A 24,295-nucleotide genomic window follows, 5' to 3' on the forward strand; every position below is an offset into this window, starting at 1 on the left:
CGTAGCATTTCCCAAGATTCTTTGGGGCAACTAGTCCATGCAGATGACCATCCGCAGCGAGTAAAATGTCATTTCACATCCGGACAGCAGACCCGAGTTTTTAGGGGCTGCACATAATTCTCTAACCCTGTCGCTGACATGGGTTAGAGATGAGTTTCCATCAATTCCTGCACTCATGGGAAGTTGAATAAATGGCGAGGCAGCTGCTTTAAGAAGATACGATTTCTCTCATGTTGTACAAAATCATTGCATGGCCATCACATCTTCCACCTCAGAGAAAAGGACCAGTTTTGGAAAGGAACCCGGGAGGTATGAACACATCTTTGCTATTGATTGGTAGTACAGCTATGAGCTTGTGACTAGAATTGGCTCAGCTGTGTCTCACATCTTCATAATGGGACTGGATCTCTTTCCATCTACAAGGGAACAGTATCAAGGAGTTGGGTGATTTATTTGCTTGACATTATCTTTACTCCCTGTGTCTGAGTTAACGGCATACGCCAAGAGGGGCGCCAGGGTCTAATCTGTTTGTGACAAAAACAGTGTCCAGTGGTTTGGATTAACATTCTTGAAAAGTTTGTGTGCACTAAATCAAAAGGCACACTATTGGAGTGGGTAGAGCTGGGTGGAGTAGGATGGGTGAGGTTAGCTAGGGTCTCGTGCAGCTATAGCAGTTCTTGAGCTTGCTATGTTGCCAAGTGTCCCGGTTTCTTTTCCTGTTTGTGTGATAAAGAAGATTTAAGGGTGAAAGGGTATTTTTCCTCTTTCTTTCTTTCCTTTACTTTCTTTCTTTCTTTCTTTCTTTCTTTCTTTCTTTCTTTCTTTCTTTCTCATAGTTCAAGTACTGAGTGTTGAGATGGGCAAGTCAATGCAGCCGCCGTTCCCTTGGCGTCCTCAGTCAGAGAGCAGGGAGAGAGGAAAGTTTGCTGCAGCTCAGCAGCTTTTCCCCACCTACACAATCCATGGAGCCAGCCAGGGAAGGGCACCACCTACAGTGGGTGGATCTTCCCACTCCAATGAATGAAATCGAGATACTTTCCCAGAGGCATACTCAGACGTCTATTTCCCAGGTGATTCTACGTTCTGTCAAGTTGACAATTAACATTAATTATTATGCCAAAGAGGACTTTGAGCCCCTGCCCCCACACCCACACACATCTTCCTGCCTCCGTACCTCAAATGCCGGGATTGCAGGCTTATGTTACCACTCTAGGGTCAATTCTGAATTTTAAGGGCGGCAACAGCAGCTAAGAGTTCTTGGATACATATTCTCTGTCCGACACAATATAAATAATAAACCGGACACACATTTATATCACATTCAACCTAACTCTGAATCGGGCGCTTTCCCCACCTCCTTTGACAAAGGAAGAAATTGAGGACTTTTTGAAGTCAAAGCCAAGTGGACAGAGAGTGGCCAAGCACATGAGCCAGCTCTCGATTCTACACTGCTCAGGCTTGTCACTTACCACTCTATTTCCTTGTCTCCTGAGGTGTTTTAGAGTTTAATGCTGTGGTTCACACAATGAGGACCCTGAATCCTGAGAGCTGCAAGTGTTTGGAAGTGAGAACATCTTTTGGAATTGCCTCCTTACCTCTACAACTCAGTTCAATTCAACTAACAGAAAGGTTCTCCAAGGGAGGAAAAAAACCCTCATTAATCCTAAAATACAGGCATCTATGTGAGCACTGGATCTTTTCTGGATGTGAAATAGCTGTTGTCAACCATCAGGTTTCTCTCAGCATTGTGGAATTGCCTAAAAGAAATGTCCAAAGTCTTTCTGATATGTATTTATTTTTTTAAATTCTCAACATTATTTAGAATTTTTAATTCCTGGAAAGAGATCTCTCCTGGGAACCTGCCACATGGGAGCTGCCTGCCTTTTGTTCTTTCCTCTCAGTCAGCTGCCAGCTAGCTCCCCAGCTCCCCACCCAGCTGTGCTCCTCCCCCACCCAATGGGTCCCTCGGGGTGCGTCCCACCCAAGGCCCCTTTGTGAAGAAGTCTTTTGGGCTGGTTTCCCAATCTGGGAGAACACGTGTTTAGGATCGCAGATGAAAAGCGCTTCCATTAAGAGGGAGCTTGTAGATGCTTCCTTCTTTACTCTGCATCTCTCCTCTCCTGAGCTGTCATTTTAGGCCCTGAGCTCTGGACCACATGTGACTTCACAGGCTTGAGGGGTTATCAGGCGTCCTCACAGGACATACATGTGGCCTTCGCTTCTCTCCTCTTCACCGTCTCCAGGGAAGAAGGAGTTTCAGTGCATGGGAACCAATCCTGAGAGCTGAGCTGAGCTGTGCGTCATCGCCTGTGCTGGCCCCCTCACTTCTATTCCATCATGAAGCTGAGGCATGGTGTGGAGGAAGCACAGCTGGTGCCTTGCAGATGAAAAGAGATTTCATGTCTCTCTTTGAGACTTTATAACATAGCGTCAGGTGTGAGCTGCAATCCTAGCAAAGAGGACATATCCCTTCTTGAGGCTGGTTTTCATCTGTCAGTTTTACAGGGGTCCCATATTTGGTGGTACTCAGAAAAAAAAAAGCAAATGTGAATAATTATACTGTTATATTGGCCACCCTAATGTTGTCTTTCCAGATTTATGTCCCCTTGTATTCACGGGACTCAGATTTTAATCACACTTTCCAGGAATTTGCATACACACACACACACACACACACACACACACACACACACACACACACTGAGTCAGCACCTAGATTTGAAACAGCTTGAGAATTCAGCAAGTGCTGTGTATTCTAGATCCTCTGTTATTAGTGTTAATAATGATAAAGCTGGAATTCCTATTAATTCATTACGAAACTGTCATGGGGCTCAAGGAAGGATGCTTAATTAATGGAAGCAAGATATCTGTGGATGAGTGTAGGAATGTACTCAGAATGTGTTTACTGTTAGTACTGCTTTCCCAGTATGACTCATGTGAGCTTTTCTTGTTTTTCAATCTTGGAAAAAGAGATGAGAATTAATGTGTGTTTGTTCACAGTTCCAATCACAGCCCATGGATTTCTTAGTTTCCATGGCTGTGGATTAGCCAGATTTTCTGTTGCTACATCTTGATTATCCACTCACAGACACAAACGGATGCAGCGAGTATGATTCTATCACCGCAAGAGAGGTTAGCCGCCTTTACATGTCCCTGCGTGCTACTCGGGCACCTGCGGCTCAGTGGCTTTCCCTGCCCCACTCAACATCCTCACCACGATCCCATTTGTACTGCTCAGCCACCCATTCATTCCTTTATCGTGAATGGATACATTTGGAAATGCAAACCGTCCTGGGAGCTGTGCCTTTCTAAAGGCACACAGACTTGAGTTCATTGCGTGGATCTTCCCTACCTTACAAGTAACATGTGTAGCTGCGGTGTCACTGGTGTTTATGGTGGTCAGGGAAATGGAAGATTCAGGTTGAGAAAGGCCCAAGATGGCTTCCGAGTAGAGTCTGAGAAATGAGCAGCATGCTTCGTAAAGTGTTCAGACCGACAATGAAATACTTCGCTTGCCATTTGGTGAGCCAAAGGCCAGTCTCCATAAACAACTATGTGTGTGACCACATGGATGAAGAGTCAAATGAATATTGTGATCTTGCCGCCACTTGAAGCACTCAGTGGATGGGAGGATGAGCAGAGTGAAGCAGAATAAACTAGAATAAAACACCAGAAGGATCTTTTCAGTAAGAAGAGAGTTGTTTAGTTCTTTAATGTAAGATTTGGGCAACTTTGTCTTACTTTTAGGTGAAACCAAACTAGTAAATGATTTTTATTTTTATTTTTATTTTTTTTTTCTGCAAGGATCTGTATTTGAGAGGTTAGGAAGTCACCTGCTTATTAATGAAATATAATTATTTATTGAGCTCCAGCTGTATTTAGCTTCATGGCATAGGGCATAATAAAAATGGAGGAGACAGACACGCATATTTCAACACGTACCATGCAGGCACTCAGGCTGCTGAACACAAAAGACATGTCTTGTTGGGAGGAGATAAAGTTTCGAAGAAGGAAATTCTTTCTTAATGGCAAATGTCCATGTGAGGAAAGAAATGCTGAGAAATACTCCATACATTCAAGTGTGACCTGCCTTGGCATTTTCCGTGATCTCCTAGGGCCCTGCCACACAGCTTCTACGCTATGTTCTTTGTGGTTCTTTCAGTGTGAGGCTCTCAGAGTTCCTTCGCCTAGTTCCATGGCTGTTGGCCATGTAGGACGTTTGAGTTGGCTTCATGAAAATCCTGGATTCGTTGGCAGGTTCTAATTTCATCCTTGATTCTCGGGGACCCAAGATCTAGAAAGACAAGGATGTAAAGTCACTTTGACTCTACTCCTTTGCCTTTGCTCATTCCTCTCTCATCTCCAGAGGAAACCCCTTCTATTCCTTTACTGTCTTCTGCCAGGGCTGTTTCTTCTAGCACCTATTGGCTTCCTTCGCTTGACTCCAAACTCCAGAAACAGAATGAATAAACAAATCCATCACATCATCTCTGCCCCTGTATCTCCAGTGTGGCACATCTAAGTCTTCTGGATGGACTGGCTTGGCATTTAAAAAATGATCGGGGAAGGGGGAAGACTTCACAGTGAGATTATGTGGATGTAAAATTCAAGCCATCCCTATCGGAATAAAAAATCTGTTTTGAAGTTTGGCATTGTCTTTATAACCTAAACGAAAATCTTGGTAAGATGAGGGGCAGAAAGAAACCACTTGAAACCCTAGGGGTAGGATGGAGTCCTGTTGCCATGGGGTAAAAGCCTGTTGCTAGGGCCTTTTACCATGTTGTTCAAGAACCCGGTTCTCTTGCCATCTGTGCCAAGCCCTCATTTCTCCCTCTCGCCATGAGTCCAGTTTAGAACAAGTTAAACTGCGATCCAAATGATAAGATCTCCGAAGGCTTATAAGACAGTCTATATTCTGCCTTCTCCTGGCCCAGAAAACGACAGTCCCTAGAAAGATGTTCAGTGAGGTTAAGGAAACAAGCTGACCGACCCCACCGCGCGTGAAGAAGATTCCCAAGAATGCAGTGTTGATCGGCAGTTCCTCTCCCTTCACTGTCTGTGCCAAGTCTGATTTGCTGTGAGAAGAATACGTGATGTCTAAACGGATGGATTTTTAAAATGTCGCTTGGTCTGTGGATTAGGCCAATCCATCCCACATTGTTGGGGCTGCAGATGCAGTTGAATGGCTCTTAATTATAGCCTAAGAAACTGCAGACAGCAATCGCGCCAAGCCAGACCCCTTTTCTCCCTGTAGCCCATGCCAAGCTGTCTCCCACAGGGAATTTAGGGTGGTTAGTCTGCAATATACTTGCTCAGGACAACACAGGGGTCTTGCTAGATTTCTGGAAACTGCTTGGTTACCTACCTGTTCTGATCCACGTGATATTGAGCTTGTGTGACAAGGGTAAGCTCAGTTTTTCCCTTGTGGCGACGAGGAGGGCTGTCCATGGAAGTCACTAACGGGCTTCTATCTCGTTGAACCACATGGTGATGAAAGTCTAAGGTCTTGCTTCCACTGTGATCTAGGATAGTCCCTTTTCTTTGACTTTCAGAACAAATACAAATCCGCAGGGTTTTCTGCTGGAGTTTCTGGAGCAAGGCTACAGCTGGGTAGTCCTGTGCTCAAGAACCATGCCAGGGCGGTGGGTTTTAATACTCAACCTGATAGTTGTCCGAACTCTTCCCTGTGACTATTTAGTTAGCTAAGCATCTGATCTACTTCACAGAGATGCCCAGAGAGAAAGACTTAAAGTGATTTCTCACACACTCTCCCTTACTCTGGATCCTAAAGGCAATAATAATCCTTTGAGGTTAATTGAACACTTTCCTACCCTAGACATTCTGCTAAAGCGTTGTCTGCATGGCCTCATTTAATCATACCGATAATCTTAAAATGTGGGTGTCCTTATTTTCCCTGCTTCAAACATGGGGAACCCAAGTTTTAGGATTAAGTGAGTCACCTGTCATAATTTAGCAGATTAAGTTGGTTAAGTAAAAAAAAAACAAAAAACAAACAAACAAACAAACAAAAAACCCCAAACCAAAACAAAACAAAACAAAAAAACCAGAATCTCACTTCTCAACCCACACTGCTCACTATCTTTGTTTATTACAGAGGTTTCTGGGCCAAATAAGCCCTCAAGTCACCCCCACCATCCTCCTTTCTCCCGAGCAACAGCCGCTCTCTTATGGTCCATTGTTTATTATACTCCTCAAACAATAGCTAATGAGTCTCTATTACAAGCTAGGAAGATCCAGTGTGTGTGTGTGGGGGAGGGGGTGGTGGTGGTGGTGGCGGTAGCTGGCTTCATTCCCTGAAGCAGAGATGAGGTTGTGACACGAGAAAGGTTAAGTGACCCTGGTGAGGTCACAGAGCTGGCCTTCAGTCAGCAAGGCCACCTTCTGAGTCCCTGCCTTAGTTCCTAAACTGACCCTAAGGCCTTTTGGAATTATAGTTTAATTAATAGTTATTTTAATTTCCTCCCTGTCCCCGATTTTTCCATTTTAGTGTTGCTTGGTGATGGTAGAGACTGAAGTCCTGGACATTTTTCTTACCCCTGTGCTTTGCATTGAACTTAACAGAAACTGCTTGGTACAGAGTTCAGTTTTTGAAGTGTTTTTCAGAGTATGGCAGGGACTGTAGGCTTTTCTCAGACTGAAAGGAGACCAACCGTGCAGCTTAGACAGGTTGTTAGCTGAGAGCTTGAGAGCTTGGGGTTTTTTTTCCCCCTTTAAACTTACATTTATACCAGTAAGTCAACATCTGTGAGTCATGAACTCGCCTGGGACCGGTCGTTAGTGGTCTGAATGTTTTGGTGCCTACTGTCAATGAGGCATATTTTTAAAGATTCAAAATGCAGAGTATTCTAGCACATTTCTGGAGAGGAAGGTTATGTCTTCCACGACTATTTGACATTAAACGTATTCTTATATACCTAATGAGTTTGGAGCTGGAGTGAGGGAAGAACAGGGGAAATTATTATTTTTCCTGTTGTATGCTCCTGGTGATAAGGAAATCCATCTATAAAGGTGACTCTTGTCTTGATTTTTGTTGGGCTTGATATCCATATTCTCCAGAGTCCCAGGCCTTGGTCAGATATAATTAGCTAGAGTCTAAGGATTTTTAAAGATATGAAGCTATTTTCTCCCAGTAGAAAGCAAACTCAAAAGAGGCATTTCTTACCTCTCCCAAAGGGCCTTAAAAATCATCCATCTTGAATAATGCGCTCAGGTACATGGAAGGCTGGTAGGTAAGCTGGACCACATGTTAACGGAAGTGGGCACAGTAGCGGGGACGGGAGTTCTATTTTACCATAAGGAACAAAATGGCAGCTCTCCCTGCAGAGTTTCTGACACCTTTTTAAGTCATTTTTATAAGCAGTAGTAAAGTAAAAGCCCGAGTGACCAGGAAGCTGATAGTTCTTCACTCAAGAAATATTTACTGAATGCCTATAATGTCCTAGGCTTGACAAAGCACATGATTTCTGGTAGGTAAAACATAGTGATTTTTTTTTTTTTTTTTTGAAACTCTGTAAGAATGTTTGGGAATACAAACACTCTTGTGTTATAAAGAGAATGCAAATTCCATTTGTCAAACATTAACTGAGCGAGCTACAGCCCTAATAAGATTATTACTGTCTCTGACATGTAAAGAGTATCTTAACTGGCTCTCCATCAGTGCTTCTCACCCTCCAGGAAGATTCAGCTGGATCCAAGGCTCTACACAGGATTAATGCTGCTGTGAACATTTGCTGTCGGAGCCATCCCAACCGTACCTTCTGATTTGGACATGAGAACATTTTGAGCTTCTGCACTTGAGGACAGGCTAGGGACAGGAACACGAACTGATGATCACCGTGGAAGCTTTACAAAGGACACATTCCCGCATTGTTGCCAGGGTGGAAAATGCTTATAGCTAGATCGCAGTGAACTTCTTTAAGTGTCTCAACTGCGTGCATATAAGTAGCCTCCCCCCCACCACCATTTGCTTTGAGAAACCTGCATGTTGCTCAGGCTCAAAGGGGGAAATTTTCCATGCTTAGATGAAAGTTAGCAGGTGCAATAAAGTTTACTACAGCAGAAGTTACAGTTGCCGTTCAACACATGCTCAGAACTCAGGAAACAGTACTAAGAATAGCTTTCCCTGAGGTAGCTCAGGAAGATTTATGTTGTCTTTTAATCAAAGGTAGATGTCAATGCCTTGCTCCAGCTACACATGCGCTACCATGTCCTGGATGATTTGTTAATTAACACCAACTATCTCGATGTATAGTAGCTCATTATCCGTGGCAAATTATGCATTATCCCCGCTCATCTTGTTATCTGGCGGCTTGGGAGGATGTGCACTGTGCTCCTGTGGACTAGTGACGAACCCCGGAGGTTTATACCAGAGTGGATGTGCCAATGAAGGAAACGATGTTGGACATTTTTTTTTTCTTTCTCATTAGAGTAATGTCTGAAAGACAAAGTGTCAGACAATAGTAAAATAATTAGAGAAACAGAAAATTAGGAACTCAGTTACAGGTTCTGGATTCCCTGGCTAATCCAAGAGTTTTGGAGCTTGAGTTTTTGTTTCTTTCTTTGTTTTTTTATTTTTTATTTTTTGGAGGGTTTCCAATAGGCTTGGTTCTGAGCTTTAGTGAAGCTGATTTAGGGTTCTGCTTATCAGCGCTGCCCTTGCCACTTGACCATTCTACTGGTGGGATTCTGAGTCATGTCTCGGCTGGAGCCCTCCTAGGACACCCGCTGTGGAATCCCCCGCACGCGCCCCTCGTTGAACATCCACGTCTCACGTCCTGTGTGTCAAGCTTTGTCAATGAATGATGTACACGCACTTGGAAAACTATGCCGCTACTGGAGCGGGCCGCCGCGGGTGACCAAGCCCTCAAGAATGCGTGCAGAATCAGACGGACTTTCCCCAGACCGTGGCAGCAGCCCCTGCACGCCAGCGACCGGCGCACCAGCCATCCTTACCAGTGGTGGGCTGAGGCCCCCGGCTCGCTGGGATTGCAAGGCGCGCCTAACCGCGCCCGCCCTTCCTTTCGCTTTTGGGAGGCGGGCGCTGATTGGCTGCAGGCGATAGGCCCCGCCCCTGCCGCCCCGCCCCACCGCCCGAGCGAGTGGGCAGGGCAGGCGCTGGGACCCTGGGCCTGGGCTCCGTGAGGAACGCCCTAAAGCGGAGGCGAGCAGCACAGCGCCAGCGCCGGCCAGCGGAGCGAGCGCCGGGACCGAGGAGCGAGCGGGCGAGGCGCGGGCGAGGCTGGGACCCGAGCGCGCTCTCTGCTCCGCCAAGTGCCAACTTCGCGCGGACTGGCTGGGCGCACACCTTCCCGCGGGGCAGTCAGCGCGAATTTGAGATTTTTAGGGAGGAAAGTCATCTTCGCTCTGTCCCCTTTCCCTCGGGTTCAAAATCCCCATTAAAAAGCAAAACAACAGTTACAGCAAACTTGCTCTCATCCCGCCGGCCCCCTCAACTCCGGGCACCATGAAGGCGGCCGTCGATCTCAAGCCGACTCTCACCATCATCAAGACAGAAAAAGTGGATCTGGAGCTTTTCCCTTCCCCGGGTGAGTGGCGACAGTGAGGTCCCCCCATTCCAGCCCCGTGCCCCCTCCACTTCCCCTTTGGGCTGCGCTGCTCCCTCAGGAGCCGGGGATGCAGAGGCCAGGAGGACTGTTGGTGGCCCAAGACCCTTGCTTTTTTTCTTTGGGGAGTGTGTGTGTTTATTTTCACAGCTGCGTTTTTGTGACTAATGGAAAAAAGCTTATAGACTTCCTAGAGCCCTAATTCCAGTGTTTCAATTTTCCCACATAAGCAAGAACCTTCTGGTAGTATTCCTTAACGTTAGCAAGAGGGGCTGACAATACCTCTCAGGTCAACCTTCCTCCTGCCCCCCCCACCCCGCGCGCCACACACACACTACTGTGTCTCCCCAGTATTGGAACTTGATGGGAGGGTCCTGCGGAGTGCTGAAATGGTGTTTGGCGAGCTGCCTGGCCTTCAAGCACTCTTGTATCCTGAGCGCCCCTGTCCCTTAGAGCCTCACTCCTCTTTTCTAGGTTGAGGAGGAGGTAGTGGGAGGAGAAATGAAATTAATCTGTTTAACTTTTGCAAAGTCTGATTCCTTCCCGTTTCATGTAGGTTACTAACTTTACTGGCTTTCTAATCTGCCATGTTTTGTCCTCTGGTACCAAAGGTCCTAGAAGAAGGAAAGCATCCCACTAGCAGATGTGACTTAAGTGTCTTTGGTTCATGGTTTCATTTAGCAGGCTTAAAGGATTTAAAGAAGAGAGGGATAGTAAAGACACCGAGTTTTGTCTTGGAAGGAAATTTTAGTGCTCAACAGATGGGGTCAACCCTTCAGGATTCCTGAAGCTAGCACAATTTGAGAGGGAATGTGCCTTCGTTTAGGATAGAGAGGTGGAAGATGTAAAAGGATGCAGGGAAAATGTAATGCATTTTGGAAAATAATAAGCTGTCAGGGCATACACCTCCATTGGGTCTGATTATCAGAAGTTTAGTTGCTATCCCCAACCGACCTTTGGCTCTGAATTGTGCATTTAACCCTTTCTTTAACCTTTCAATACAAGCCAAGATGAGGTTTTGACATTGTGGTATGCTTCAAATTGTTTAAAAAAAAAAAAAAAAGACATTTTTATGCCATCCCTTCTGGAGGCTCTCCTGGCATCCAACATCGGATTGCTTTGTACAGAAACCTGGCTTGTCACAATGTGATGACAGTCAGAGCCATGCCGAGCTGAGGTCTCTCCTAGAGCTGTGGAGTCTTCTCAGGCACTTAGAACTACAGGTAGAAATGAAGGTTGCTTTTTTTGGGTGTTCACAGGAGCCAAAAGTTCTCTGGGTTACACTTGATTGAAACCATATATATCAAGAAGTGAAGGGACAGTTCACAGAGAAGATATAGACTCAGCTAATAGGCCCTTCCCCTAAGAATGACTTGTTTGCATGTGCTGTGTGTGTTTATGGGGAAGAGACAGGTTTGAGTGTCTGGGAAACATCGTACTCACCTACCTGCAGTGGATCTTTCATGCTGGCAGGGAACGAGAGCCCCTGGCTGCACGTGTTTTAGATCATAGCAGATAGCTGAAGCATGTGTTTTGGTAGTTTAATATTAAATATTTGAGATTTTAAAGCATTTCATTCTGTTACATCAGTTATTGATAAAAATAAATTATGAGAAGTTAACTTTATTGAGCTGTCCCGCTGCTAAAATAGAGCTAGGTAGGCCTAATGCTGCCATCAATATTCATTGTACGAAGTACCTTTACTTTGGCTTTTTTGATCAAAAAAGGTGTTCAAGGAATGCAAGTTGGATGCCAACCTGGGCTATATAGTGTATTCATGACAATTTTGAGCACTATAGGAAAATTCCTTCTAAAATAATAATGATGATGATAAAGTTTCCAAGCCACCGACCTTCAGTGCAACAAAGCAACAAAATTTCATTTGGTCAAAGAAATTAGGAATCTTCAGCCATTTACTATGATGAGATTTTTTTCCTAGTACTTTCTTAAAGAAAATGAAGAGCAACAGTATGTTGATGGTTATAACTGCTTTTTCTTTTTTCTTTCTTTCTTTTTCTTTTCTTTTTTTTTTTTTTTTTTTTTTTTTTTAGCATTTTCTAGACTGTAGTTGTGGTAAATATTATGCCCATATCTCAGATGGGGAACTGAAGGCGCAGAAAAGTTAAGACACATAGGCAAAAATTCTCCACAGAGCCCGTGGCTGAAGGAAGATGAATCCCCTTTCTAACGTGTCAGTGTGCATACAGTGAGCAAGACTGCCAGTTACCATCAGAACCTCAGCTAAGAAACTTCAGTGGAGACTTAAATTGTGTGGGGTAAAGATGGGCGAAGCCCTGGCCAGGACTGTCACCTTTCACTAGTGGAAGGATACTAAGAAGATAGAGCATTATGTTGTCCATCAGAATATATAGGACAAGTGTGTGAAAGTTTGACTTCTCACAGCATGGGCTCGTATCCATGACTGGGCCCTTAGTGTTTATCGTTATGGCTTTCCTTTGTATTGCTTGGTTTCTTGTAGGTGGCAAACAACTAGTGTGGGGTATGATGTTACCTCAGCGATTAAACCAGAACTCCCTTTCTGCGCCTTCCCCAGATTCCTAGAATCAAAGAGATGCAGTGGGAAGTATGAGGCTCCAAATTGGAGAGAGAAGACCTGCAGTATCTGTCAGCCTCTCTGTGGTTAGGACTTGCCCAAGGACCTCTACTCACTGTGTTTTTAATTTTGAGCTCTGACATTCTGGCTCCGTCGAGTATCAAATTAATACATACCTAACAATAGCACTGGCATCAGTTTCCCTTGTAAGTGTAAAGTGGGGCTCACTATTTCACTGCACACTTCTCTCTCAGGTCTTATATAGACTTAAGCCAAGTGCAGCCTTGACTTATTCCTGGTTCCTTCCTGGCTTCTGAGTATTGGGAGGCTGAGGCTACAGAGGCAGGGTGTGGGAGCAAATGCCACTTCATTATTCTTCTCCCTTCCATGCAGCTCCACCTTTGGTGAGGTGAAGACAGTGAGGTGAAGAGCAGGGTTATTCACCCCGGCTGTTTGAGCATTTATAGGACTAAAAGGATCAGCCCCGGCTTCCATCTTACTTGGCTAGAAGATGTCTGTCCCTGGGGACCATTATTGTCCTTGGAGAGTGGAAGAAGAAGAAGAAGCAGTGTCCTTTCTTAGTGTGGGTGGTCTTCATGCCACTGCAGACAAGAGGGAAGGGGAGAGCTGGCAGGCTGCTGGCATCACTTGTTCACTGTGCTCCTGGATCCCTTCTTTTTTTTAAATTTTTTTTCATCTTTTTTTTATTAATTTATTCATATTACATCTCGATTATTAGCCCTTCCCCTGTTTCCTCCCATTCTTCCCTCCCTCCCATTTCTCCCCTTTTCCCCTCCCCTATGTCCGTGACCGAGGGAGACCTCCTCCCCCTATATATGCTCTCAGAATATCAAGTCTCTTCTTGGTAACTAGCTATCCTTCCTCTGAGTGCCACCAGGTCTCCCCATCTGGGGGACATGGTCAGAAAAGGGGCACCAGAGTTCGTGTGAGAGTCAGATCTCACTCTCCACTCAACGGTGTAGAGTGTCATGTTCGTCGGCTAGGTCTTGGTAGGGGTTCGAAGCTTACTGCCTATATTCTCCTTGGCTGGTGCCTTAGTTTGAGGAGGACCCCAGGATCTGGATCCCTTCTTACAACTCTTTGTTAGTGACTAAATAGTCCAGTGGTTTAGACGGGGGACTGTGGAGCCAGCTTGTCTGGGTGTGACTCCCTACTTAGTAGCTCTGTGACTTTGGGCAGACTGCTTAATCTCCCTGCGCCCTAGCTCCTGCATGTGTGAAATGAGAGTGATAATCCTCAGGTGAGGATGAATCCTGAATATGTGGCAAATCTTAACTCAGTGCTCCGGCCAGCCAATCAGTCTCTTGAACAGTTAAGGACAAAGCAGGTCAACAGAAGCTGTGGAGAACTCTCAGAGGACCTTGGAAGGATTGGTGGGACTATCTTGTGGCTGGTTTATATATGTCCCCCAAATCTACTGCTTGGGAAGGAGAGAACAACAGTGAAAAAAGATCGCCTGGCCTGAAATCTCACACCAGAAGGCTTTAGTCTTAGTTACACATAGCATGTATGGTGGGCAGTTCACTTGCACAGTGTCCGGAAGCCAGAGTGTCACTCGGTAAAGTCTAGAGGCTGGTGTATTCCTTCTTGTGACAGAGGCTGTCACTGATGCCTCAGAGCAGGAAATCTACCAAGTCCAAGGGCAATGGGGCCATGTACAGAGTTGAAGGAAAAGTAGAGATTTTTCCATCTTGCTGGCTTGAGAAATGCCTCTTGTCCAGTTATTATGAAGTATCTCACATTTTATTTATTTACTTGGTTGGCAGAGCTTGCATTCCTGGCATTTTTGGTTGGTTTGTGTTGCTGTATTTTTTTTTTTTTTTTTTTTCCATGTAACTTTTACTCCCCTCTTAAAGAGGCCAGACCACCCTGTAGGAACATCTTTTCTCTCTAGGAGATAAAGCAGCCATGGTCAACTTCCCCAAACCCAGCTTGCTCTCGGCCCCACCTTTCTGCAAAAGCAAGAGCTGGTGAGTGGCAGCCAGGATTTTCCAGGAAAGAATATCCCTGTTTCAGAGTACAGTGTCTAATTCCATAGGCAAACTTGACAACGTAATTATATAGACAGAATGAAAGCTGTAGCGGTGGTGGCATTCCAGGAGCTGGCATATGGCAGGTTCTTGCTATCTCACTGTTGTAGGGAGTTTCTGAAATGCATATCAAATGTGCTTTTCGTGTTTGCAGTGTTGACATACTGAAATATACTTGATTCACCCTCACTCTGGGGGGAAATATTACTTATTCTATTTTTTTTTTTTCAGATGGAGAAAGTGATATTCATAGAAGTACATACCTTTTCTGAGTCCACACTGTAGAAACTTAGATACTGGTGAGATATGGCATCTGAACCATAGTCTGTATAAGAAGGCTGTGCTGGCTGGTGCTTTGGTAGTTCGGGGAGTACAGGGGTTCCCTTCCCACCCTGAATGGCCATATCGATGTGTCTCCTTTAGAAGAAGCTTGAAGGTTCCAGTCACTCTGACTTCAGGTGGTGAAGGAGAACCAGGATTCTTACGCTTCAGTGACCTTCAGGCTTGGTCTCTGGTGCAACCACCAGGTCCCCGAGTCTCTAGCTTCTACCCGTTTTATCTTCCTTGGCACTGGTGCTGCGTGAATCCATAGTTTCAAGTCTGGATAGTGAAAGCTGTGGATGGAAACTGAAGGCAGTTGAGGTTTAATTTTCTGCTTTGTAAGGAGGCTGTGGATAAACTCATTTGTGCTCCATCCAGCAAGTAATTTCTATCTTTCCCTCTAAAATGTACTTTTTTTTTTTTTTTTTTTTTTTTTTTTTAAATTCCAGTTACTGTGTCAGGGCATACAGAGTGGCTATAGGGAAGGTAGACAGTCCCATCAGCACATGGCTCATTGAGAAACAGATGCTGCTTCCTTATCCATGGTCAAGGTATTGATTCTTTCACCATTGTGTCCTGGAGAGTGCTTCTCTCAATACTTAGCATCCTCGGGCCACACAGCCATCATAAAGAGGAACTTGGAGTGAATAGGGAGACCCCTGCTTTATTTATTAGCGCTATAATGGTGTATTGGTTCCGTTTCTCTGCTCAGGTAGAATCTCAGGTAGCATTTGCCTCCCTGCGCCCAGAATTTTAGACCTGCCATCTGCTCATAGCTGTTAAGCTGTGCTTAATTCAGGGTTAGAAAGGTAAGAGCTGTTCCCAAATCTATCGTTTTCACTGCAGTCTCCTTCCCTCCCCCTCCCCTTAGTTGCTTGAGGATGCCTTTTTACAAGACTCCAGTAAACGTTTCCCAAATTGCACCGATAAACTGTTTCAACTTGACCGCGTTTCTGAAGTCTGTGTCTGTCGGGGTTACCTTTTCTTGCATCTGACTAACCTGTGACCCTTATGCAGGAAAGAGTTGGTCTGTAGTGCGGGGTTTTAGTTGGCCTGATTTCAGGTGCAGAGACCCGTGATGCAGTCGAAATACTCTAATACAAGCCTGAGGGAAAAAAAAAACCAAACAACTATTTTGACCATCTTGATCTTCCCTGCTTGTGTTCAAGCAGTGTGGTCGTTGTTGGTTTTATTTTCTATTGTTCGTGTACTACCTCACAGTGCCTCTTTTGGAGTTTTCTTTTCTGTTCCAGGGAGGTGTAAAATAGTGGCCTGCACAGTGTTATTAGACCCGGTTAGCACTGGGGAATCTTTGGGCAGTTGGATTTGAGAACCTGGAACAGTTTTAGACAGGAAGGACCATGTAATTTCCCATCCTCACAGGATACTTTCAAAGGTGTCTGCATTAGTAATAATCACACTAGAATGGTAGAACTTAAAGTAGGACCCTCCCAGCAGAAGAAGGTCTCTGAATTTAGGCACTAAGTTTACACCAGAACATTCTCTGGAGTATTCTTTGTCAGTTGCTCATTTAAAGGCTTGTCGTATCCGATAAGCAGACAGGACCAGATTAAGAGTTTAGTGCTTCCCCTCCAGTACTACTTTTACACTTGTCTCCGATGTGAAGCACACTGTTTCTTAGCACCCAAGAGACTACCTCATACTAGTTCCCACTGGGTGCTTGAAACTTCTTGGTAGCCATGGGAGGCTGTGATAAGCCATCAAGTGTGCTCTGCAGAGTGCTGCTGGGTAACTGTATACTTTTTGCATGTGGGCGGTGGAAAGGGGAGGAGGGACTATGTGTGTGAGTGAGAAAAATGAACTTTTGAGCTGGGGGTGGGGGGGGGGGGGGGTGGGAAGCATCATTACATTAATGAGGATAATCAGAACTTTGTTTTGTTTTAGGATTTATCCAAGAAGAGGTTTTATAATGTTGAGTTTTTTTTTTTTTTTTTTTTTAAGGCAAAAGAAAAAAGTAGGTTTTCTTTTTGTATCATTAAAGTGGATGAAAGCAAAACAGTACTGCACAAGCCCCTCATCTGTTCAGGAGGGGAGGAATGGTGGCTTTAATTGCAACATATCCCTTTTGGCTAAAGAATGAGAAAGAAGGAAGGAGGACAGGAAGAGTAGCAAAGAACTAATAAAAGAATGGAAGGATAAAAAGGAATGTAAGTGGCATTTCATAGACTTTCACAACATTCCCCCTCAGGACCAAGCCTTGTGTTGGCCTAGGACTTTTCATCTCAGGTGGCCTGGCGGACATTCCTGGGCCGCTCCTTGCTCTTTATGATGCCATTTCTGAACAGTTTAAGCTCTGCGTGCATCTGTGGTTGGTCAGGATAATTCAGATGTTGTTTTTCCCCGTGTTGCAGATATGAGGCTATGCATGGGGCCAGGGCTCCTTTATTTTCTATTCCTGATGAGTGTTTTTTTTTTTTCAGTAGTTGTTGGATAGAATGCTTTTATGGGTCAGCTTTCTGAAGATCATGGGCTACTTGGAGGCATTTGAAGGAGCCATAGAACAGGGGAGAATTATTCTTAATATAGAACAGCATGAGAGCACTGCAAATTTGCAAAAAAAAAAAAAAAAAAAAAAAAAAAAGACTTGAAGGAAAAAGTATTGATTGCACACTGAAGAGAGATGTTGGTCACCAGGCTCTAAGAGACACCTGGAATCTCAGGAAGACTTTTTCCTTTCAGAATAGGGAGGTGGGGCTGGAGAGATGGCCAGCGCTTAGAGCACAATCCTGCGCCTGCAGAGGACCCAGGTTCCAAGTATTCAGAACCCATCTCTGGTGGCTCACAGCTGTCTGTACCTCCATCTCCAGGAGGACCCAAGACCTCTGGCCTCGGTGGGCACCCACAGTCCCATACCCACTCCCTCACTTGCACGTAATCTAAAATAACAGAACTCCAACACTCAAAATGGTATGGTGGTTTCAAGAAGAAAATGGTATTACTGAGTAGGCTTCTGAGAGGGCTGAGCTTTTTTTTTTCTTTCTCGCATTACTTTCCCTCCCACTCATACTGCTAGTTGCTAAAACCTCTGTATCAGTTTATCAGAATAGGCGTTAAACCTCAAAGAACATGACAGAATCAATCAGGTACATATTTTTAAGGTAGAATGGAAAATAACTTAGTCAGGCGCTTGTGTTTGTAGATGAAATTTTTTAAGGGTTTAGGAGCTCCCACTATGTGCCAGGCCTTGTACCTTTTCTTAATGGTGTGTGTGTGTGTGTGTGTGTCTGTGTCTGTATATGTGTCTGTGTGTGTATGTGTGTGTCACAGAGGGAGGGAGGGAGGGAGGGAGAGAGAGAGAGACAGAGAGAGAGACAGAGACAGGGAGAGACTCATGTTTTCTAAGGTAATTCATTGTCATCAGTCATATTCAAAAATGTATGATAGGTCTGATTTTAAATTACAGTTTTGAAAACTCATTACAGATGGTTTATAGTGGTAAAACTTACATGTGACTGATTTTTATACTGATTCTTCTTTCTCTTGATTTTCTTGTCTAAGTTTTAATGTTTTACATTGTGTGTAGATTGTCTTACACCATCAAGATTCTACTGATGGCACAGAATTCAATGGAGAACACCCATGACCGATAAGGGGACCTGTCAGCAGAGTAGAATTAAGTATTATGTATGAAATACAAAGTTCATTTTGTAGGCTCAGTATCAGAGAGAGCGAGAGAGGGAGAGAGGGAGGGAGGGAGGGGAAGAAAGAGAGAGAGAGAGAGAGAGAGAGAGAGAGAGAGAGAGAGAGAGAGAGAGAGAGAGAGAGGGAGGGAGGGAGCGAGCGCATTTGTTAGGGGGTCAGGAAGATTCTAGCCATGTCCATGTGCCTGCTTATATGACCTTGGGAAAAATAATTTCATTTATTCTGAATCTTACTTCTAGAAAAGATAACCTAAGGTTTCTCGTAACACTGATGCTTTGTGACTTTGGGCAGTTAGCAAAGGCCGGTAAAGAACATAGACTGCTACTTAAGAGGTAGACAAATCCCTAAGTTGATTGAGTCACTGGGGAATTGTGGATGCCTCTGTGAAGGACAACTCACAGAAGGGTATTAGGAATTGATGTGGGCATTGCACAAAGCTATCATGAGTACCACGTGTTAACCGAGTACTCCACCCTTAGCCCTTGGCTCGCAGTCATCTGTGGTCACTTCTGAGTGTGTTGTCCCAGGATAATGCTGAGGCAGCTGTCATCTCTTCCCCCTTGGTCTTCCAGTATACAATAGCTTCCTTTCTGCATGTGCTTTGGCCACAGGGCCAGCTGAAGGCAGCTCCAGGGAGGGGGTCTGAACTGGAGGAAGAGATATGTAGGTTAGGAGTCTGGTAGGTACAGCAACCAACCCAGCTGTATCCTCACAGCTGCCCATGTGACATATTTCCTGGGCACTGGCCCCTTCTTGTTGCTCTCCTCTGTTGAGAAACAGTCCCCTCCTGCACCAGGAATGTCCTCTGCTGTGAACCACCTCAGCACCTCTTCCTGACAAGCCCAGTGAGTCAAGGTCCTCACTGCCTGTTTGCACAGAGGGAAGGGCCCATGCCTGCTTGTTGGATTGTTCACAGGTGGTTCCTAGGCAGCAACCAGCTGACCCTACCGTGGGCATGGCCTCACTGCTGGAGTTGGGGGCAGACAAGATGCCACCTGCTTTGGCTTCGCAGCCATCCAGGAAGCTATAACTGTGCACTGGGTGTGGTAAACACCGACCCTCTTGCTTCTCAAAGGCTGCCTTTGCGGCTGTAGAGTCGCCTACACATGTTTGTTATCTGTGATCTCGTTTTATTGATGTTATTTCTACATTTTGAGAAAGATCTGTCACAGTAAGTTACCCTTTCTTTGGGAAACAAGGGCCTAAGTTCAACATGTCGATTTGGGAGGAAGACTGCCATTGAATTCTTAACAGAGGGCATATCCAACCCCTACCCCTCTTTATTTTGTTGGTGGTGTTGTGGTGTGTGTGTGTGTGTGTGTGTGTGTGTGTGTGTGTGTGTGTGTGTGTGTGTGTTATGTTTTAGATGTTAGGTTTCTGCCAAAAACCCTCATTGTTATTTTATTCTGTAATAGTGAAACATTTATGGCTGCTTCATCGATAAAGAGGTGAGATGTCAAACCTTGTTACAAAGGTGCTAAGCCCTACGTACATTCAAACCCAGCTGTAGCCAACTCTAAAATTACGTGTATGCTATCCTCATAGTTTTTTGAAGTGCTTGGATGTCAATGAGGTCTGCTATGTGTATTTAGCAGTCTGCCTAAATATTACCCCATAATTTGGTAATGTGTTACAGTCTGACATAATGACCTTACCTGTTAGAGATCCCACTAATCCTTTGAGTTGCCAACATTTAGTGAATAAGGTGAGCCTTGTAGGGATGCCAAGTTGTTCTCTCAGTGTTACGTGCAAAGAAACGACAGGACCACACCTGGAATTTGCCAGATGTCCTCCTGACACTTCCATTTAGCTACTCATCATAAGATATTTCTTTTGCTTGATGAGCACCTACATAATACCCGTAATAACCATGAGCATAAGATTGGAGTGTCAGTGAGGCCCTCACCCCTCTCTGTTTCTGGAGGTACCTTTCCTCTACATGTTTTATGTATCTTTAATGAGTCCCACATAGTTGGCTAACTACAGAGCTTTGAACAGGTTGTCCAAACCCTTGTGATGTCAGACCTAGGGAAGTGGGACCGATACCCAGGATACCAGGCCACTGGGCAAACTAAATAATGTGGCAGCTTAGTTACTTGGCAAGGAGCAAAAAAGAAAAGTGGCTTGTTCTAGAGGATGCTGGATAGATTGAACTTTTCCTTTGAGAGAGGTTGACTCTAGACCTTGAAAAGTATTTTTTTTTTTTATTTTGTCTTTTTATTCCTAAGAGATTTGAAAAAGAATCCCCAACCCTTTCCCTCTATTAAACTAACACTTGCTTTGCTTGGGTCTTCTATGCCTTAGTTTAGGTCAGGCGAGGTCCATTTTGATGAGCAGAGGGAAAGTCAGGAAGCTGGGGATGGGGTGGGGAATGGGTATTCTGGAAAAACAAAATAAAACAGAGTAGAAAAGTTTGAATGGCACACAGTACCTGTTATATGAAAGAACGGTGCCCAAGAGGCATCCAAGAGTTAGTGACATCCTAGATGAGTACTTTATTCTTTCCATTTAAAATATGGTACCAGGTAAGGTGTGTGTGTGTGTGTGTGTGTGTGTGTGTGTGTGTGTGTGTGTGTATGTGTGTGTGTTTTCACTCAGAGACTAGTTAGATTGGATCCGATCCCCAATTATTCTTCCCGAGAAAAATCAGCACCCTCTCATCGCCTCCTTGTTTTGTTCTTTCTGGGAGCCAGTGTGCTCCGAAGCCAAATGACAAACTCTTGGCCTGAGAAGTACTCCCTTGGGCTCGCTACTGTTTCCCTGCAAGTGCATATAAATCCTAAATCGCCACCAGTACCCTGCATTTCCCTGGAGGATTGAGCAGGGGAAGGTGGGGATGGGAAGGAGGGCATGGGCGACGGATTATAGCAGAGACAGAAAGAAGAGCTTTCAGGTTGGCATGTTTTAGTCTGGGCACTCAATTCTTGTCAGGAAATTGTTAGAAGTCATATAAAGTGAATCTCAATCCATCCACAAGGCAAGTCTCCTCTTTAAACCAGGGTCAGTATTTGACTTAGAACCCTGCCCACCCCCTACTTACAAGTAGTTCAGGCCAGGCATTAAGGGCTACTTTTTTTTTTTTTTTTTTTTAAATCTTATCTCGCCTGGCTTGAACAATTCCTTTGCTGTCCACTGAGCTGGCCTGAACAGGTCATCATCTTTTGTCCTTCTGAGGCCCAACGTGGGATTCGGAATACTGAGACTGTTTTCACTCTAGGCCTCCAGGTCTACTGTGCTCTTCTTGAAGGATGTTGCCTGGAGTGAGCTGGCATCCTTTGGGTGAGAGAGTAGGAGTTAATGAGTTCATGTTTAGAAAGTTCCCGAGTCACTGCTGATGCCGGAAGGGTTGTTTAATTAGCAGGAGACATGATCTAGAGTGGTGATGCTCACTACGTGTGAACTCTCCAAGGTGAGTCACATGTGTGTGTACGGGAAGCATATCCTTGATTCCATACAGATCCAAGAGGTCAGCCATACACCTCCCTGGTCTTCTGATAGAAATAAAATATTCTTCAAAACGTTTGGGGGTTTATTACTGTTTTCTACACACAACTTACACACAACTGTACTTGCAGCATGGAGGGGATAGAAGAAATGAGAGGAGCGTTTGTAGGAGCTTTAAAGAAACAGTTATATCCTTTAGGGACCTCTGTGAAGTCAGTGTTTCATCCCCATTTGTTTTTTTGTTTGTTTGTTTGTTTGTTTGTTTTGTTTTGTTTTCCGGATAAGAAACTGAATCTCAGAAAATTTCAAATATTTTGCTCAGAGCCATCAAGGCTCAAAGTCAGAGATCATCATTTAGAGTTTTATCACAAAGCTCAGGCTACATAGCACATCCATTTGGAGAGAAACCTTGCCAGTTCTCTTACGGCAAACCTTGACTCCTGGGATGCTGTTCCCTGTGCTAGTGTGCTAGTTAAGATTTAAGATCCTCTTTAATTATCGAGGGTAGGATAAAAGTTATTCAGCTGTCCGTAAACCTATCCCGTAGGGATAGGGTTGAGTAATTCACACCACACACTCTCAAGGCCAGGACGGACAACTGAAAGCAAAGTTGCTAAACTTTGCGTACACACTTGGTACTTTTGCCCCATGTTGCCCACTGGGAAAGTGAGGAGTGAAGAGAGAGCTCTGCCATGCCTGAGAATTTTCCAGGGAGGGGACAGAAGTTTAGGCCTTGAGGCTACTTGATGTAACAGGAATGTTTGTAGAAAAATAAACATGCACATGGAATGAATCAACATCTACATGCTGGGCCCGCAGTTAACCTCTTTCAGGAGGAGGAAGAAGAGGAGGAGGAGTCATCGTTGTCAGTTGATGTCTCCCCCCCCCCTTTTTAAAAAAGTGACACTTTCTTGAGGCCTCTTTTAGGGGCCCTATTCTTTTGCCCGTACCCAGAGTCTTCAGCGTAGCCTGGCCCGATAGAATAATTTAGAAACGTTGGAGCCTCCAAAGGATTTTTCGGGTGCTGATTGAACAAAAAGCAGCAGTGTCAGCGAGCCCGGGGCCCTGGTGAGCTGTTCTGGCTTCCAAGGGCTCTCTGGTCCGCAGGCACTGCCTGCTGGCATGGTTCATGCAGTGAGTGAACCGTGAGCAAAGATGAAGCAAGGCTCTGGCTGCTCCCAGCTGCCTTGCTTTGTAGGAAAATACTATTCCCAGTGCCTTTACAACTCAGCCCAATTCTAGGGAAGTAGTGCTTGAATTAGCAAAGGCTGGTGCAGGATACATGCTAGTCTCCACCTACACAGCCTACTCACAGTGTTTGTGGAGCTCCCCACACAATTCTTGTTCCAACAGAATCTAAATGTGATTCATATCATTTAGTCATTAGTGCCTGGTTCCTAAGTTTGTCCAGTGGATTTAGTTGTGTCATTGGTTGCCTATCATAATCTTCTGTTCCAGATCCCCTCTCCTTTCCCATTTGGCAGATAAGAACTAGTCAACAAACAAACAAACAAACAAACAAACAAAACAAACATACAAACAAAAAACCAAAACCAAACAAAAAACAAAACAAAAAAAACCTAATTAAAAAAAAAAAAAACCCATGTAGGTTTTTCAACACTAAGTTATCTCTGCCCTCAGTTGGAACATATTTCTCTATAAAGGCAGGTGAGAGAACCCTGGGCCGAGTTCTCCTCACTAATCTGTCCTAAGGCAAGTGCTTTAGTGTTCCCCAAACCCTGCTTTTTAGATCCGTACGTGAAGATAATAATAAAGTAGTCCCAGGGCTGAGGCAAGGATTAGAGATAAATCCTCTTAAAATGCTTTTTTAATTTGTCTTCAAACCGCAACACAGGGTCTCGGGAAATGGCGTTACCCTTGTCTCAGCCCGCCAGACTCAGTACCAGGCTCACTTTTGGTGCTGGCACGGTTTTTACTTTAGCGGTCGTTAAAGCTGTGGTTGCTGTTAACCTGGTTACAGAAAAATTTTCCACTTGACACCCCTTTAACCGAGTGAGCCAGAGCGGGCCTGTGGCTGACTACATCATTTTCCAGCCCTTCTCTTCACATGCTTACCATATCTGAGTTCAGGCTGTGGCTGAGCTTCCTACTCCGTAGCCCTCTTTTAAAACACGCTCCTTCCAGCCCGAGGAGGCTTCTTAGAACACTTGCTATCACAGCTCAAATGATTTTCATTGTCAAAGTACCCCTGGTGCTTCGAAACTCTTTTTGTTTGGGGGGAAATGACCTACGCCATGAGGCTTAAGGAGGGTACCCCAATGAGGCAAGTAAAGGTCCCCGCCACTTGCTGAGCCAGGCTACCCGCTCACCGTAGGCACACGCGTGAAGGTGTAGGCCATGAGTCCACCTGGCAAATTCCTCAAGCCATAACAGCAGCCCCCCTATATATATATATCCTTCCCCAGGGTTCTCCCTCCTGGTCCCAAACAGGCACCTGTTGGACTGTCCTGGCTCACCCAGACGTTCCCTAAAACCCGTTCACCTCTGGGCTTCACCAGTTGATGATTGCAGCAGATGATTTACAACTGGAATCTGGCATCTAGAAAAGGGGATCGTGTGTCTTTAAACAGCTGTGCGTCAGCGTGTGTAAATGCGCTTGCTAATCCAGTGACTAATTCAGTGTATTATGAGGCAGCAATGAGCCTGCTGCCAAGGCA

General features: G+C 44.9%; 1 protein-coding gene across 5 annotated transcripts in view; it reads left to right on the top strand.

Annotated features, from left to right (window-relative positions):
• Positions 1-24,295, top strand: part of Ets1 (ETS proto-oncogene 1, transcription factor) — a 94,966-nt gene that overhangs the window by 22,367 nt on the left and 48,304 nt on the right. Inside the window, exon 1 of one of the 5 annotated variants that reach the window (XM_051156139.1) lies at positions 9,172-9,566. The exons of 3 other annotated variants lie outside the window; for them this stretch is intronic. In XM_051156139.1, the coding sequence (XP_051012096.1) occupies positions 9,485-9,566 (82 nt within the window). In that variant the 5' untranslated portion in view covers positions 9,172-9,484. Of the gene's footprint in view, positions 1-9,171; positions 9,567-24,295 lie in introns of those variants that run through there. One more of the 5 variants, XM_051156137.1, reaches the window with a different exon arrangement.

The sequence above is a fragment of the Acomys russatus genome, chromosome 14, assembly GCF_903995435.1.
Source record: "Acomys russatus chromosome 14, mAcoRus1.1, whole genome shotgun sequence".
Classification (NCBI taxonomy): domain Eukaryota; kingdom Metazoa; phylum Chordata; class Mammalia; order Rodentia; family Muridae; genus Acomys; species Acomys russatus.